This window comes from Canis lupus, chromosome 25, assembly GCF_011100685.1.
Source record: "Canis lupus familiaris isolate Mischka breed German Shepherd chromosome 25, alternate assembly UU_Cfam_GSD_1.0, whole genome shotgun sequence".
Taxonomy (NCBI): domain Eukaryota; kingdom Metazoa; phylum Chordata; class Mammalia; order Carnivora; family Canidae; genus Canis; species Canis lupus.
This window is the reverse complement of record NC_049246.1, coordinates 24,381,712-24,399,989: the sequence shown is the minus strand read 5'-3', so window position 1 is coordinate 24,399,989 and position 18,278 is coordinate 24,381,712. Positions and strand designations below refer to the sequence as shown.

At 37.6% G+C, this 18,278-nt stretch overlaps 1 protein-coding gene and 1 pseudogene across 11 annotated transcripts in view; one reads left to right on the top strand and one right to left on the bottom strand.

Moving 5' to 3' along the window:
- Nucleotides 1–18,278, bottom strand: part of LOC119877537 — a 410,753-nt gene that overhangs the window by 304,808 nt on the left and 87,667 nt on the right. Inside the window, exon 6 of one of the 11 annotated variants that reach the window (XM_038573611.1) lies at nucleotides 1,224–1,357. The exons of the other annotated variants lie outside the window; for them this stretch is intronic. Coding sequence (XP_038429539.1) covers nucleotides 1,354–1,357 — 4 coding nt within the window. The 3' untranslated portion in view covers nucleotides 1,224–1,353. Of the gene's footprint in view, nucleotides 1–1,223; nucleotides 1,358–18,278 lie in introns of those variants that run through there. 11 annotated transcript variants of the gene reach the window in all.
- LOC119877547 lies at nucleotides 4,408–11,544 on the top strand (annotated as a pseudogene).

The window sequence follows — 18,278 nt, the reverse complement described above, 5'->3', positions numbered from 1 at the left end:
TATAAAAGAGGCTTTAAAGAGCTCCCTAGCCCTTCTACCATAAAACTGTTGGCTATGAATCAGGAAAAGAGACGCCACCAGATTACGGCCATACTGGCACCTTGACCTTGGATTTTCCAGCTTCCAGAATCTTGAGAAATGAATTTCTGTTGTTTATAAGCTACACAGTCTACAGAATTTTGCTATAGCAGCCTGAACTAAGACCCACAAAGTAATGGAAAACTCCACTTGGGTAATTTGAGGTCATTATAGTAGCAAAGAGTTAGAAGTTACACACAGAATACATGAGAACCTAAATAGATAAAATGTAAAACTATGAATAAAAATATTACATTTAGGGCAGCCCGGGTGGTTCAGCGGTTTAGCGCTGCCTTTGGTCCAGGGCATGATCCTGGAGACTCGGGATCGAGTCCCATGTTGGGCTCCCTGCATGGAGCCAGCTTCTCCCTCTGCCTGTGTTTCTGCCTCTCTTTCTCTCTCTCCCTCTGTGTGTGTGTGTGTGTCTCATGAGTAAATAAATAAAATCTTTAAAAAATATATTACATTTACTATGACCAATCCCATTATATAATGAAATATATTGCTGGAAACTTTATATCAAAAATCTTGAAGGGATAATTCACTCAGGAAAATCTGCTTATATCAATAGTAAACCATGTAACAACAGTACTTGTATTTTTGTAGAGATTTTCTTTCAGATAATTCAAATTAGTTCACAAACATTCAGCCCAGACTGGTCAATCAGAATGAGAGAAATTACTTAGTTGTTTAAGGTAAAAAGATGACCCCACACACAAGAAAATGACACTCACTATGGTGAAATGTACTCAAAATGAAAATCTGCTCAAGTGAACATCACCAAAAGCCACATGTCCAACTCATAATGCTGACACCTCAAAAGGGCAGTGGCAAATAGCTCCATTACTTTCAGTTTAATGGAACAAAGTTGCCTAGTGGTAAGTTCCCTGCTCAAGTTTATAGAGTCAATATAAAGAGAACTAAAAGCACAGAAAGTATGTAATATTACATATAACACTTCCTTGACCACATTTTATCATAGAAATCATTCCTTTTTATAATGTGCCATTGTCTTGTTTTGATAAATTAGAAACAATTAATCTAAATACCAATTAAGTCTGATTAATTTATATTTGTTTTGTACATAATGAATTAGTGAACAAAGGAGACAGATTCTGTAACAGAGCAAAGAACTCACAAAGAATGCAAGAAGTGATGAAGTGTGAGGTGGGGTGGCCAGCACCAGCTAACAGGTGATGATATATGATGAAGTGCAGCTGAAAATCCCAAGGAAGGATGAGTTGAGATGGGCAGTGGTTTTGGGGTGGTGGCCATTCATCTGTAATGTAAAAAACTTTAACGGATTATACAAATGACCAAAAAGAAACATGAAAATTGACTTGGCTGAATTTTGATAAATAGATATTCTATAGGATATTAAGAGCAATACTTGCCAATTCATTCTTTAAACATAATATAGATGTCCTGGCTTCAAATTATCTCCGGTCCTCAAAGACTAGAATCTGCCATAATTTAACCTCCATAATATGGATTGCTCAATAACATCATAATTCCAAGGATTACTAATGTATTTCTAAATCTCAGTGTTGGTTTGTTTTAAAGATAAAGATAGTAAGCTCCGTGAAGACATCTGAAACTCTTATATGGTATCTAGTGTATAATATGTGATCAGAAAGTACTGATTGAGTGAATAAATGAATGGATGCATGGATCAATGGATGACGTCAGGATGAATCTGCAACCAAGCAAAGCTAAAACCACACCTCAGGTTTTCCATATTACAGCAAGAGGCCAAAATAGGTCAAAGAACATAAGGCACCTGATGGGTTTCCCTGCACCATTTTTGGTGCCATTCATCAAGTCAGGACGCAACAGGCTACTTAAGCTAGAGATTGCATCTGTGGTACCATTAGCATCCAGTTCTGGGGCTATACAGAGGATGAATTAAGAAAATTCATTAAGCCATGCAAATTCATATTTATATCAATGTTAAATGAGAAGATTTCATCTTATACATAGCTCTTCATAAACAGGGAACTATTTTTTTCTTTTTTTTCAACTTCTTAAGTTCCACTTAGTTAACATACAGTGCAATATTAGTTTTAGGCATAGAATTTAATAATTCATCACCTACGTACAACACCCAGTGCTCATCACAACAAATGCCCTTCTTAATACCTATCTCCCACCTAGCTCATCCCCACACCCCTGTCCCCTCCAGTAACACTCAGTTTGTTCTCTATGGTCAAAAGTCTGTTTTCTGGTTTGTCTCTTTTTTTTTCCCCCATGTTCATTCATTTTGTTTCTTAAATTCCACATATGAGTGAAAGCATATGGTATTTGTCTTTCTCTGACTTATTTTGCTTAGTATAATACTCTCTAGCTCCACCCACATTCTTTTTGATGGCTGAGTAATATTCCTGTGAGTGTGTGTGTGTGTGTGTGTGTGTGTGTTTGTGTTACATTATTATCCATTCATCAGCTGATGGATATTTGGGCTTTTCCCATAATTTGGCTATTGTTGAAAATGCTGCTATAAACATTGGGGGTGCATGTATCCTTTTGAGTGAGTATTTTTGTATTCTTTGAGTGAATACCTAGGATATTCACTAGGTATATCACAATATGCAATTGCTGGATCACAGGGTTCTATTTTCAACTTTTTGAGGAACCCCCATGCTTTTCCAGAATGGCTGCACCAGCTTGCACTTCCATCAACAAATAAGAGGGTTCTCATTTCTCTGAATCCTTGCGGACACCTGTTGTTTCCTGTGTTGTTAATTTTAGCCATTCTGACTTGTGTGAGGTGATATCTCAATGTGATTTTGATTTGTATTACCTTGATGATGACTGATGTTGAGCATCTTTTTATGTGTCTGTTAGCCATCTGTATGTCTTCTTTGGCAAAATGTCTATTCATGTCTTCTGCCCATTTTTTTTTAATTTTTATTTATTTATGATAGTCACAGAGAGAGAGAGAGAGGCAGAGACATAGGCAGAGGGAGAAGCAGGCTCCATGCACCGGGAGCCCGACGTGGGATTCGATCCCGGGTCTCCAGGATCGCGCCCTGGGCCAAAGGCAGGCGCTAAACCGCTGTGCCACCCAGGGATCCCTTCTGCCCATTTTTAATTGGATTTTTGGTTTGGGGGTGTTGAATTTTATAAGTTTTTTATATATTTTGGATACTTATCATTTATCTGATATGTCATTTGCAAATAGCAGGGGACTATTTTTAATTGCCTTTTTCTTTCCTGAATCAACTTGATTAACTTCTGAACCAAACTGGCTATCTTAATGCAGCATAGGTTCAAAGCAAGTCCTAACTATAAGAATGCATCTATTTCACTTTGAAGTAAGTGTGGCCTATAAAGATATAAATCCTGGTCATCTCTGGTCTTCCTTATGCTCATCTTAGCCTTTCACATCATTCTGCATGCCAAACTACCTAAGATATTTTTGGTCCCAGGAGACATTGATCGAATATTCATAGGGATTGGGTTAACATGACAATACTTATTCATTGAAACATGCATTTTTTAAAAGCTGGCATTGAAGTAGTAGTAGAGCCTTCTATCAAAAGTTCAAACTTTTGGTTAATATATAAATTTGCTTTTATTTCAGTCTGTCTGAAATAGCTTTTCCATCTTATCAACTCTGTATTTTACATTCTCAGATGCTTTTACCACCGCCACCCTTTCCTGCTATAAAAAGAATCCTAGTGTCTCTCCTTTGCATATATCCACTTTGTATCTTTTTCCTCATGAAAATTTTTCCCTAAAAAGGCTTCTTGTCATCCCTATTCCTTCTCCACTTACACTGCAAGTAGTAAAAGTATTGTACCTCTCAAAAACCATAAGAATGCTACTAAAGCATATCCATGCTTCCTGCTAATGAAAGAAAGATATATAGAGAGCTATCAGGGGAAAAAATAATTACTTTTAAGAATTTTAATAAAAATAATTGTTGTTTGGAATTACTAGTAATAATAGTAAGAATAATTGGGAAAAATAGTCCTAGCACCATAAGACATAGACGGTTTGGAAGAAAAGTGAACAGATAGGAGGCAATAAGGAAATCTATAGTCAATTAGATGCAGAAATTTATCCAAGTTTTGGATTTCAAAGAAACCATGTCATTTTCATTCAACTGAATTCTGCACTTCATAATGGAAAAGAGAAAGTGAGTTGTCAGTAGGATAGTCTTTGATATATTTCTAGGATGGGAACAGGGAAGGAAGTAGAAGATACATAATGTCCCCTCTGACCTATTTTCTTGTGTCATGTGTCATACTGTATGGGGCACAACAATCAGTATAACCTGGGTGGAAACAGCATATCACTTCCTGGAATGCTACTCGATTAACGATCATGCAGATGGCCAATAGTTGTGATATCTTCCCTGTGGCAGAAGGCAAAAGAGGAAAAGAGAAAATCCTTGTCATACTCAAAGGACGAGATGGCAAGCTCTGCCTAAACACAAGGAAAGAAAGCAAAGACTTAACATTTACCACCTAAGCCAGTGGCCTTCATCCCAAAAGGCCAGTTTTAAATTTAAGTATATGCAATTTCTTGAGAATCTAGCAAGCAAGTGATTTATTTGGCACCAGGAAGGAGGAGGATTGTGAGGAGCACCAGGAAGGAAATAGGGAATTGAAATAGAGAGAGGAAGGAGGCCAATAAAGAGTATATATTCAAGCAGGTTACAGCTGTTAACAACTGGAGCTCCAATCCCACTGAAGAACCCAGAGGGACCATGTAGAATATGCCTCAGAGATATCCCAAGCTAGGGATGTTTACCCTCCAATTCTGTTTTTTTATTTTGTTTTTTTGTTTACCCTCCAATTCTATCAGACACTGGCAAAGAGCTACTCCCAAGGATCCTAAACGCCTCAGCACTGCCAGCTTGCCCTACCAATAGGCCAATTGTACTCCAGTGGTCAGAGAAGATCTCCTATGGAATCTCACATGCCTGCTGCACAAAGCAACAGAGTAGATGAGCAGGAGAATGGTGGGTACTGAGCAGATACTGACAAGACATCAACAGCACTTGCTACATCTAATTCCCATTAGACTGAACTCCAAAATACCAGTATATTTATCATCTGAACAAAAAAATGAGGGAAGGGAGGGAAACTATCCTTGTATGAAAGAGAATGCTGCATGTGAAAGAAGACTAAAGCAACATTATTTTAAAAGAAAACTTCCGGGATCCCTGGGTGGCGCAGCGGTTTGGCGCCTGCCTTTGGCCCAGGGCGCGATCCTGGAGACCCGGATCGAATCCCACGTCGGGCTCCCGGTGCATGGAGCCTGCTTCTCCCTCTGCCTGTGTCTCTGTCTCTCTCTCTCTGTGTGACTATCATAAATAAATAAAAAAATTTAAAAAAAAAATTTAAAAGAAAACTTCCTGGGGCACCTGGGTGGCTGAGTCAGTTAAGCCACTGGCTATTGATTTCAAGTCATAATCTCAGGGGATGAAAGCCCCACACCAGGCTCTGTGCTCAGCAGGACTGCTTGAGATTCTCTTCTTTTCCCTCTGCCCCAACCCACCCACACCCCAACACACATGCTCTCTCACTCTCACTCTCTCTAAAAGAAAAAAACTTCCTTTCAATTTTCTTGGGCCTTTTAGAAATTAATATTAGATTAGAGCAAGGATTGGCATGCAAGGACCCTCAAGCCAGATCCAACCTGCCAACTGTTTTTGCACAGCCCCAAAGCTAAAAATGGTGTTTACATTCTTAAATGGTTGGGAAAAAGTAAGAAGACTATTTCGTGACACATGAAATTTATATGATATTCAAATTTCCTTGTCCATAAATATTTATTAGAACACAGCTACATTCATTCATTTACATAATACCAATGGCTATGCTGTGGATGGCAGGATTGAGTAGTTCTGGCATGGACCATATGGGCTTCAAGGCTTTAAAGTTTTCCTCTCTGGCCCTTCACAGAAAGTTTGCTGACTGTAATTTAGAACCAGACTCACTCTCAGGGAATCTTTAGGATAATAGTGATCTCCTGGGTTATGGGAAGGGAATTATCTCCTCCTTTTTTTAAGGAGAATTGAAATCCTTTATTAGGCGTCATCTGAGCTTCTTGGATAAGGATGACTGCTATTTTTTCCACCCTAAACGGATCAGAGTAGAACAAATAGACAGTATCCTATTATTGCCGACATAAAACTTGTGATTTCTTGGTGGTAAAGCATGTACTAAGGAATGAGATTCTTACAAATAGTGATAAAAATGGAATAAACTTTAAGATTCAGAATTCCTGTTTTCTCCAATATGAAATGTAACACTTTGCAAACACCTGCCCCATTTTGAGCTTTTCCAGACATAAATTTACACTGAAAACTAACATTTGAACCCCTGAAAAAGAGCTAATTTTGAGACAGGAGATGAAAAGATACCACACCAAGGGGCAACTAGAAAAAAAGAGAGGTTGATGTCAGCAGGTAAGAGAGAGTTTAATTAATATTATTTTATCATCAGGCATGAAGCTAATAAATTACTGAAGGAATAAAGACTTATATAAACGATCGGACATTAGAGCAAAAGAATTAAAACTGGTAACTTTCATCAGATCCTAAGGGAATCCAGTATGCCATGTTTAAGCTGGCACCTAACCACATGGTTGCTTTTTCAGTCATGGAGGCAGGGACTAGATATGTAAACCAAGTTTTTTTCCAGGGAGTGTTTCAATGTTCTATGGGCATGCTATAAATCAGCATCGTGTCCCTCAGGATGTCAAAGTCCATTCTCAACGCCTTGTTTACAGGAGAACATCAGTATTCTCTGGGCACACACGTCAATGTGAAGAGAACTTTAAATAGCACAAGAGAAAAGTGTTCTTGGTAGTCACACAGCCTATGATAAACTTTGAAGTACAAATGAGAAGTGGAAGTGAATGTTAAACGTATGCCTTGTCCTAAAACTTCATGAAAAATGAAATGTACAAGAAAAGTTGGATCCCTGCCATGACACCCATTACAGTGTAGACTAAGGCTCTGACCTTTTGTGTTATACTTACTGTGTTTTTGACACATTTAGTCAATTAAAACGGGTGAAGTGTAATTTGTTTTTCTTAAGTTTAATACAGCATGTCAATAGAAGTTAACCAAAATTTATAGTTGGAACACTAAAGCTGCCACATGCACTTAAACAAATGAACACAATTTATCATGGTTGAAATAAAGAGAACATCACGGGCATTTGACTTTATACTTCACATAAGCGTGTTGCCAAATATAGGAAAGCAAGCTCCTTCTCACACTTCCAATGGAAAAGACATTTTAGTTCACATTAAATATTGGTGTGAAAAATCTGGCAGGTATCCAGTCCTAAGGAGTGTTAACGTTGGCACTTCCACTGTGTACTTTTACTATAAATTGTTGTAGCGTTTATTTGACATGGAATACCCAAAGGATTGATGAGCAAAGAAAGGAAGATTTTTTTTATTGTGCCATATTACCTTTTTCAGACATCTATACTAAGTCTTTACATCTTCAAAGTCTAAACAAGTAGCCACCTGTATTCAATCGGTGCAAGATATTTTTCATGAAACTATAGCTTGCCTTTTTATAAACCTATAAAAGCACACATTTTCCATTTTATTAGACAGCAAAGCAGTGGTGGATTTAATAATAAAACTTATAAATGCAGTTTCTTTATAGACAGTTTAACTTTTTTGCTTGTTTAAAATGCCACAAGAACAACCGAATTTATTTCACAGTTTCAGTCTCTATCACATAGAAACAAGTAGCTACAATTTTGTATATCTTTACATTAAAAAAATTCACCTAGCACTCAGACCCTTTATATAGCAGCCTACAGACTCCTAAAGATTTAAGAGAAACATAATACTGTTAGGGGAAAATTATCTACTACAATCAAATGCACGTATTTGATTTTGACATCCATAATATGTACGTCAATTACATACAGCTACAGCAGTCATGCACTTTGAATTTCTAAGAGCAATCTAAAATAAATTTGTGTCTCCCCTTTAATTAAATTAATACATACACAATATACACAATAAATATAATATATGTGCACAATCTCAGTGATTAGAAAATGAAAATTTAAGGTAACAATAAGTAACACGTTGATATTGGTAAGATTTAAAACAGTGGTACGCCTATTGCTGATGGTGACATAGGAAAGTATACTGGAGGAATGATGAACTGTCAAAGCCTTTTGGAAAAGCAGTCTGGTAATACCTGCTAAAATATAAAGTATATACATCCTTCAAATCAACATCTCTGTTACCAGTAAGCTATACTATAGAAATAAAATACAAGTAGATAGGGATAGTTAATGCAGGTTTTTTAGGGTAGGAACAGAAAGTGAGGAAAAAATTGAATGTCTACTAATGGATAAGAATTCTTAATAAGTTGCAGTAAAACCATACCCTGAGATAACACGCAGCAATTACAAGGAATTTTATCAATCTATGACCAAAAAGTTTTCCACACTATGCTGTTAAGTGAGAAAAGTAAGAGGAAGAGAAATATATATATTATCTCACTTTTCTGAATCAAACAATGCCAAAAATATTTGAATATATGTACAACTATAAATGTGTGTGAATATATGTAAATATGCATACAAATACAATCACATGACCATAAGTTAAATAAATCAAGACACATACCAAGTTAGTAACACTGATATCTAGGGTTAGTCAGTTGGTGGGAGAAGAGACAATGAACAAAAAAGAAAACTGCATTTCTTAAAACCTTATAAAGTAAAAACAGAATTATTATATTATCATCTTTGGATAAAATCTTTGGGAAAACGAGTGTCTGTGTAAAAAATGAACAAGAAACAGTAGCCATTAACATGGATGGTATTTTTCCTCAAAGTGCAAAAATCTTGGATTATATTCTTGGCTGATTTTTTTTTAAATAGTGATTACTATTATACATAAAATATATCATGAAAGAACTCTTTTCACTGGAGACAAAAAAAACCTAAACACTATAGAAAGAACATACTAGCTTTATTTCTCTCAATATAAATACTATAGGGAACATTTTTGAGCTTCAAAATTTTTTAAAAATCTTTACTTTTTAAAGGAAAAACTGGCAGAAAAATCATGAGAAAAAGAAAGATGTGGCATATGCCACTAATGAGCCTCCCTATACATTATCCCCCTTTGCTGTTGGGAGATTATCTTTGTGTTTCATGTGGACAATCTGGCACTGAGAATAAACACTGTATTCTCTCTTACAGTAGGAAGGCAGGAATGGACCCAAGTTTTGCCAGCTGAATATACGCAGCAGTGAAGTGTGCCATCCTTAGGCCTGGAACCTGGAAGTAGTAGTACAAGCGATATGCAGCCACACAGACGAGAACAAGTCCAAGGGAGCAAGAAAAGATAACAAAGTTGTCATATCATAACCCCGGACTGCTTATGCTTGAATTAAATATAAGAGAGACAAATACACTTTTATTTTTTCAAAGTCGGGGTTATCTTGTTATATTGTTAACAAATAACATACAACTACAGAGTCTGGTACCTAGACATGGAGCTACCTTAACAAAACATAAAATATGATATACTGATGTTGTGGTCAGTTGGTGATCAGCAAGAAAATAGGTACCGCAGGCTGGAAAGTTGGTGATCCTTGTTATGCCATGGTAGATTCCATGACTAACTGTGCCTTTTGATTAGCTGCAGACTAGAATATCTTACAATACAAATCATATGCAGAGAGAGCCTCTGAGAGAGACCACCTGGGGAAAAAACTATCAAAATATTGGTGAGAATTGGCTTTTCCCTGCCAAGTTTAGCCACCCTTGGGAGAGACTAGTTCAAGAGAATTATAAGATATTTCTGTAAGATATTTCTGTAGCAGGAGATAAGAATGGCCCAGTCCTCTCACTGAGAATGAGGCCAGCCTCGTGGCGAAGGCCACACAAAGATAGGGCCTTTTGCCTTTCATCCAAGACTGCTGTTTCAGATGACTTCATAGTAGCCCAAAACAAAAACTTATCTAAATTAATCAAAGAAAAGAGATCCCCACCTAGAAGTAGCTTCTTGACTTCCTCTCCACCTCTGCCCGGTTTAGTCTCCACCCCTCCACTCCAGCCTCCACCATATCCATCAGGGTGACCCAGAAGTCCTATATGGGGCTCACTTCCCACCCCTGGGGCTTTAGCAGCCACCCCCACACCAGAGCATCTGGAGCCTGCATCAGCACCTTAGCCATCTCCTGGGGGGGGGGGAGGTATGGGCACCAGCATAAGTATGGTCAGGGCTAGAGAGGGGCTACGGGGATGAGGGGCATCATGGCTATCTCAGTGAATCAGAACCTGCTGATCCCCCTTAAGTCAGAGGCAGACCCCAACATCCAGGCTGTGCACACACAGGAGAAGGAGCAGATCAAGGCCCTCCATCATCAAGGCAAGGCACCTGGAGCAGCAGAACAAAATTCTGCAGACCAAATACAGCCTCCTACAGCAGCAGAAAACAGCTCAGAACAACATGATTCTAAAGATACATGTACAACCTTCGGCAGCAGCTGAACAGATTGGGCCAGGAAAAGCAGAAGCTAGAGATGGCACCAGGCAAGAGTGGGAGGAGGACTTCAAAAATAAGTAAGAGGAGGGCATCAAAGAACGTGCACACATACAGAATCAATTTGTCCTCATCAAGAAGGATGTGGATGAAGCTTACATGAACTCTAGCAGAGCTGGAGTCCCACGTGGAAGAGCTGACAAAGATAGCTTCTTAAGGCAGCTTATGAAGAGGAGGTCTATGAACTGCAGTCTCACATGTTGGACACCTCCATGGTGCTGTCTATGTACATCAGCCGCTCCCTAGACCTGGATGGGCATCATGGCCAAGGTCAAGGACACACCAACTGCAACTGGGATGAGGCCAAGACCATGTACCAGATCAAGTACATGGAGCTGCAGGCATTGGCTGGGAAGCATGGGGATGACCTTGGTATCAGGAAGATGGAGATGAACCAGAAGATCAGCAGACATTAGGCCAAGATCAAGGGCCTCCAAGGCCAGAGGGCTCTGCTGAAGATCACCATTGCTGATACTGAGCAGCGCTAGGAGGTGGCTGTTAAGGACACCAATGCCAAGGTGTCCAAGCAAGAGGCTGCCCTGCAATGAGCCAAGCAAATATGGCACGGCAGTGGCACGAGTACCTCATGAATATCAAGCTGGCCTTGCACATTGAGATCGCCACCTACTGCAAGCTTCTGGAGGGTGAAAAGAGCCAGTTGGAGTCTGGGATGCAGAATATGAATTTCCATACTTAGATCAACAGCTGCTACTCAGATAGGCTGAGATTGACCTCCAGAGTCCTCATGAGCCTGACCTCAACTATGGCCTGAGCTCCTTCCAGTCCAGCTTCAGCTCTAGTGGGGGCTCTAATTCCTTTAGCTGTGTCAGCTCCTCCAATGTTGTGGTTGTGAAGATGATCGAGACCCGCAATGAGAAGCTAGTGTCCAAGTTGCCTGATGTCCTGTCCACGTGAATAGCCACTGTGGTCCCTCCCAACTTCCTCACTCCTGTGATTACCATAGAGCTTCTGGGGGAAGGATCTGGCCAAGGGAGCATCGGGAACAGGAACCCCACCTGAGGATCAGCCTCAGCCCTCAGCCTACCCTTGGCAGGGAGTCTGCTGCCCTGGGTACACCCTCTTGCCCATGCCCCACAGCTAAAACTGCTTTTTCCCAAATAAAGCCTCAAGTGGCTCTGCCAACCACCCCCCAAAAAAGAAAAAAGATAGTACTACACAAAATAATAAATAACAAAGGAGAGATACACTGATAAAATTTTGAAAATCATGGGTCCATACTGTGTAATTCTATGAAAATAAATGTGAACACCTAACTAACACAATTTTGTATAAAACACATTTATCAAATTTAACTTTCTCTATCCAGATAAGGATTCATTTTCTGTTGCTGCCATAAAAAGTTACCACAAATGTAGTAGCTTAAAACACCGCATATTTATTATCTTACAGTTCTTAGGTCAGAAATCCAAATATGGATCTCATTGAACTAAAATCAAGGTGTCCGCAGGCTCTTTCCTTTTATGGAGGTTCTAGGAAGGAACTGTTGCTGGCTCATTCCTGTGTTGGGAGAATTTGTTTCTTTGTAGGTGTATGACCAAGGTCCCTGTTTTCTTACTGGCTGTCAGTTAAAGGCTTATTCACTGCTTCCAGAAACCACCCATATTCCTTGCTCATGGTCCCTTCCTCCATCTTCAAAGCCAGCAGCAGTGATGCAGATTGAGCTTCTCTCACTGTGTGTCTCTCTGATCCAGCAAGAAAAAGTTATCACTTTTAAATTCTCAAAAGGTTAAGCATTTCAGGATAACCTCCCCATCTAGAGGTCCCTACCCTTAATCATATCTACAAAGTTTCTTCTTCCATGCAACATAACATAATCACATGTTCTGGGGATTAGGGCATGGATATTTTGGGAGGCCATTGTTCTCCTATCACAGATCCAAATACAGATTTCTTATATTTAAAAAAAAAATTTTTGGATTAAATTTCAAAGAAGAAATGGAGAACTTGTCCTCAAACATTACCATGTGCAGGGGAGTTCAGCCAAACTTTCAAAGACTAGATGATCCAAAGCTACAGAAAGTTTTCGAAACATAGGATCTATTTCCAAAAATGTTATTACAAAAAAAGTATCAATACATAAACCTGATAAAATAGCATAGTAAAGAAAAACAGAAACCAATCTTACTGTAGAATATTGAGGCAAAAAAATCTTAAACAAAATATTGGGCGATAGAATCCAACAGCACATTAAAAATTAATACATTCATGACCAATTTATTACGTGAATGCCACAGTTATTCAACATTAAGAAATCCATTACTATGATCACCCTCTTAAAATATTTTTAAATATTACTTGACTAATGACAAGGACACTGAAAAAAATGCAACTAAATTCAAAATTCATTTCTGATTAAACATCTTGTAAAATAGAAAGCCATAGAGTTTTCTTTGAATTAATGAAATAAATTTACCTCAATCCTAAAGCCAGCATATTATTTTTTAGGTAAACACTAGAAGATTTCCACTAAGATCTAGAATAAGGCAAAAATGCCTACAGAAATCCAAATATGGGTCTCACTGAACTAAAATCAAGGTGTCTGCAGGCTCTTTTCTTTTATGGAGGTTCTAGGAAGGAACTTGTTGCTGATTCATTCCTGTGTTGGGAGAATTTGTTCTCTATTTAACTATTTAACACAATATCAAACTTACTGGCTAGTGCAACAAAATAAAAGAAAAGCCAAAGGGGAAGTAATGAGCTCTCCTATGTATCAAAACATGACATAGGAATATACAGCCAGACTAATACAACAGATAGGAAAGTTTAAAAATAAATACAACTACATATAGAAATTTAGAATATAATTGAGATAGCATTTCACACCTGTGATGACAAGATGGACTTTCTTCATAAATAGTGTAGTAACAAATGGATAGTCGTTTGGAAAAAGAAAAAATGCAAGAGAAAAAAGATAAATTCCAATCTAGGTGAGAACACACACAACATATATCAAAGATAAAGAGCTAATCTGGGGCCCTGGCTGGCTCACTCAGAAGAGCATGTGACTCTTGGTGTCATAAATTTGAGCCCCATGTTGGGCATAGAGGTTACTAAAATAAATAAATAAATAAATAAATAAATAAATAAATAGATAGATAAATAAATAAATAAATAAACTTTTTTAAAAAATTAAAAAGAGCTAATCTTCCAAATTTACAAAAAACTCAGGGCAAGGAGTGGCATTTTTTTTATTTTTTTTTTTCCCAAGTTTACCGACGTATAACTGACAAAGTTTTTTTGTTTTTGTTTTTGTTTTTTTTTATAACTGACAAAATTTTAAGCCATTTAAAGTACATTTGTTTATTCTGGAAATGTTTATTGAGAAACTTCATGTAAAGTTCTACACCTAAATTTGGGACATGAGATGACAATATGCATGACCATCTCTGTTCAAAACAGGAAAATCCCCTCGAAGGCCTTTTTACCTCAGTAGCATCTCCTTTGGCAGTCAAGGGCAACTGCTCTACTAATTTCCCACACATGTTTTTCATTTTACTATTTGCCTTCTTGAAGATCCTGGAATGCAAAATAAGCCACAAAAAGGACTATGAAAGTCCTTTGATATTTTAAGATAAGGGAAATATCCCTATCCACCATATTTACTTGAAAACTTGTAAAATGTAGTCCTCAAGATATTTTTAGAATATAAGGTCCTAATTTTAAGTCAATTTCAGTACCATCTTTTGTTTGCAACCATTAAAGGAGTCAATTATGTGTTACTTTAACCCTGATTTTTAACTTGAAATATCTAATATGACAGTAATTGCATTATTCTCGATTCAATATTTGACTCTATATTTTATGTCACTCATGGCTCTAACTACAGCTGTCTAAGAATTCTGACCTTGGAGTCCTTCATTACTTCTTATTCAAACATACAGAGCTCAAGTTGTTTAATATTTTATTTAATAATTTTGTTTAAACAAGACTATCCATTTGCATTGGTAACAAAATTATTAGTTTTCCTCCCTAATAGGTTATTCTTACTACCATAAAAGGAGTCTAAGAGACAACATGGTCAATGTATGCCTCCCTTCTGACAAGAGAACTCTACCCACTTTTGTATTATTGACGCAATAATGATCAAGGCCCAGGGCATTTCCTGGGGATTAATGGCTGACTGGGAGATTGGCTGAAGGCCATTAACTTGGGGCAGTCATTAATTTTCTTAGAAAACCTGGTTTAAAGTCATTATTTCTATTAGAAGATCAATAACACACACCCCTCATCACCACCACAACAAAAAAACACATTGGAAATAACATTTCTTCTGGAATTTCTCATAAGTACATTCAATCCGTAGGTTGTATTTTAAAAGAAATGCCACTGAAACTCTGAACAACTTAGTAACATTGACAGGACTCGTCACCTACACATCAACGTCATGTACATTTGCAATGGTTTCCTGTCTGCCTTGATTTAGGAGTCCTGCTAAAAATAAAGTTCTCTCTCTCTCTGTCTGTCTCTTTCTATTTCTCTCTCTCTCTCTCTCCTCCACCCTTTCTCTCTTACACCCTCCCTTGCTCCCTCCATCCCTCCTCCCCTCTCTCTCCTTCCCTCCCTCTTTCCTAAGGGCTTTATCCAGCAAGTTTCCACTGAAGGTGTAAATCTGCAAAAGCAGCATGTGGTAGGTCACACAATGTACAAATTATTGGAGAGCAAATGGAATTATGACTCTACAGTGTTTTCATTAATGGCATTTTCTCAGGAATAAAGGTGTGAAAGAACTGGTCCTTCTTTGCAACTTAACTGAAATAGAACTAAGAAAACTAGAACTCACACGATTGAATAGGCATTATTTGTCTGTCACTGCCTGGGTGCTCTGAACAGTGAGACTGGCAAGAGAAGGACCCTGCCCCCAACTGCAGCCCAGGAAGCCAAGAGCACCAAAAGAGCAGTGGCATTTGGAGCCCTGAAAGAAGCAAGAAAACATATTATGAAATAAATGTTAAGGAACTGCATTTCAGTGCATGAAAGTGTTTGGTTTCAGCACCACATCAAACAGGGGGAGAGTTCCCTCCACCAATGTTCCAGTTCAGACACATTTAGAGATAGCATTCTGCTCCTGCCTCTCAAAAGTCCCTACATTCTTTTAGGCTAGGGGAAAAGTACTACCAACTTACAAAACAGTAAATAAAATAATTAAAGAAAATAAGTAAAATAAAATAAAGAAATTGCATCAATCTACTTTCCTCATCTTTTTTTTTCTCATCTTTAAAATAAGGGTAATATGAAGTACATTAAAACATGCTATTCAAGGACACGGTATTATTATTTAATGTAGTAAGAATGACTAATCAACTAGGATGCTCCAGAAATAGCATGAGGCATGATATGAAATTGAATCCCCTCCCACCTTGTTTTTCTTGATCTAATTTCCAACCCAACCACTCTTTACCTTTGAAATAAGTGCTTTGTTATATTCTTACCTATCAAAGTGCTTACATCACTTCCCTGTAGACCCATCTCTTAGAGACTATGATATAGCTGTAATTATTGGGTACTTCCTTTCCTCTTTCCCTTATCTCTACTCCTCCCACCCCCACTAAACTTCCACCACCACCCATATATTCAATGCAAAGATAAGGAAAGGAGTGAGTCATGAAAAGAAAAAGAAAAAAAGGCTTTGAGAATGAAAGACAGAAGTAATTCGTTGTTGCTGAACCCCTGAGGTTAATGGACATCCATCCTTCTCACAAGTAAGGGAAAACCTAAGTAAATGACTGTGCTGATGAGAAATATAAAAAATAATTTTTTAAGATTTTATTTATTTATTCATGAGAGACACAGAGAGAGAGCCAGAAACATAGGCAAAAGAAGAAGCAGGCTCCCTGAGGTGAGCCTGATGCAGGACTCAATCCCAGGACCCCAGGATCATGCCCTGGGCCAAAGGCAGATGCTCAACCACTGAGCCATCCACGCTTCCCTACAAAAATAATTTAAAATAGTACCCATCCCTTAAAAGCTTACGATCTATTAATTGAAATAAAACAAGAATACAAGTTGTTGTAGCAGGAGTTTGCAGGTGATGCAATAGACACAAGTATGTGAATGATTCATGTAGTTCAGTATTTACTTCTATTTGGGAGAATCAAGGAAAACTTTATGAAAGACATGAATAAATGATCAGAGTTTGGCTTACCAGCAAAGAGAACAGCTTGAAGACCTAAGGATAAAAACATGGCAGGACTGTCTGGGAAGCGTAACACTTTGATTTGTCTAGAGCATACAGTGTACAAAAGTACTATGAGATATAACTAGAGGGTAGGCTGAAGTCAAATCTTAGAGGTCTCCAAAGGCCAGCTAAGAAATCCAGGGTTAAGAGTAAAAGATTTGAACAAGATGTTAATGTCAAGAGAGTTGTATTTTAATAATATCAATCAAATATCAAGAGATGTTTAAAATGGATTGAAGGGAAAAAATTAGATGAGTCAGGGTGCATGGGTGGCTCAGTCAGTTACACATCCAGCTTTTCATTTCAGCTCGGGTCATGATATCAGAGTTGTGAGATTGAGCCCTGGTTGGGCTCCACACTCAGCAGAGACTCTGCTTGCGATTCTCTTTCTCCTTCTCCTTCTACCCCTCCCCCTGCTGGCGTTTATGCTCTTTGTTCTCTATCTTCAAAATGAATAGATCTTTTTTAAAAATTGGATATGAGTCAATTATGAGGCAATTTAAGTAGCTCAAAGGTGAGATATCTAGATTTTTAAGTCGTGTAGTGGCAGAATATTAATAAAAGTACCAATGAGTGGATGCAAGTTATTGTCAAGTTCCTCTCTTTCATGTTGGGTGGTAGTTCACTTCATTATTATCATCATTACTATTTCAAAGCAGAAGAACAAACAAATAAATAAAAGGTGGCCATGAATGAACTGATGATGAAAATGTTGTGAACCAAGGATTAAAACTAATCTTTGTCTCTGAAACTGAAAAATAATAATTATTATTATTTTTAATAATTTAATAATAAAATAATTTTTCAGGAAGAAAAAATCCCTAGAAAATACTACCATCCCTTGAGAGAGCTAGCCTACTCCAATAGAAAAAAAATGGGCTCAGGAGACCAATAAACCTGGCCATGAATCCTGACTCTTTTCTTTATAAACTCGATGACACAGAGTCACCAGTTTAACTTCTTTAAGTGTCTTTTTTCTCATTGGGAAAATAGAAATAATAATATCTACTTTATAAGACATTGTGAAATTTAGATGATAACAATGTTTTTCGGCCAATATTAGATGCTCAGTGAAAGGCAGCTATAATAGGTGATTGATTAAAGTATAGAAGGAAATGAATAAAACATTATTCCAAGGCTTTGAACCTATGTAGGTAGCTATAAAAATAATCATGCTATTAATGGAAATATAAAAGTCAGGGAATACAAAACAGATTTTAGGAAGAAGATTTTTCTATTTTAGCACTTTTCATCTTATATGACCTGTATATAAATCCCATACTATCACTAAAGCAAATTTATATTTTTTATTTTTTATTTTTTATTTATTTCTTTTTATTTAAATTCTAGTTAGTTGACATACAGTTCAATATTAGTTTCAAGAGTGGATTTCAGTGGTTCATCACTTACATACAACACCCCATGCTCACTATAACAAGTGTCCTCCTTAACA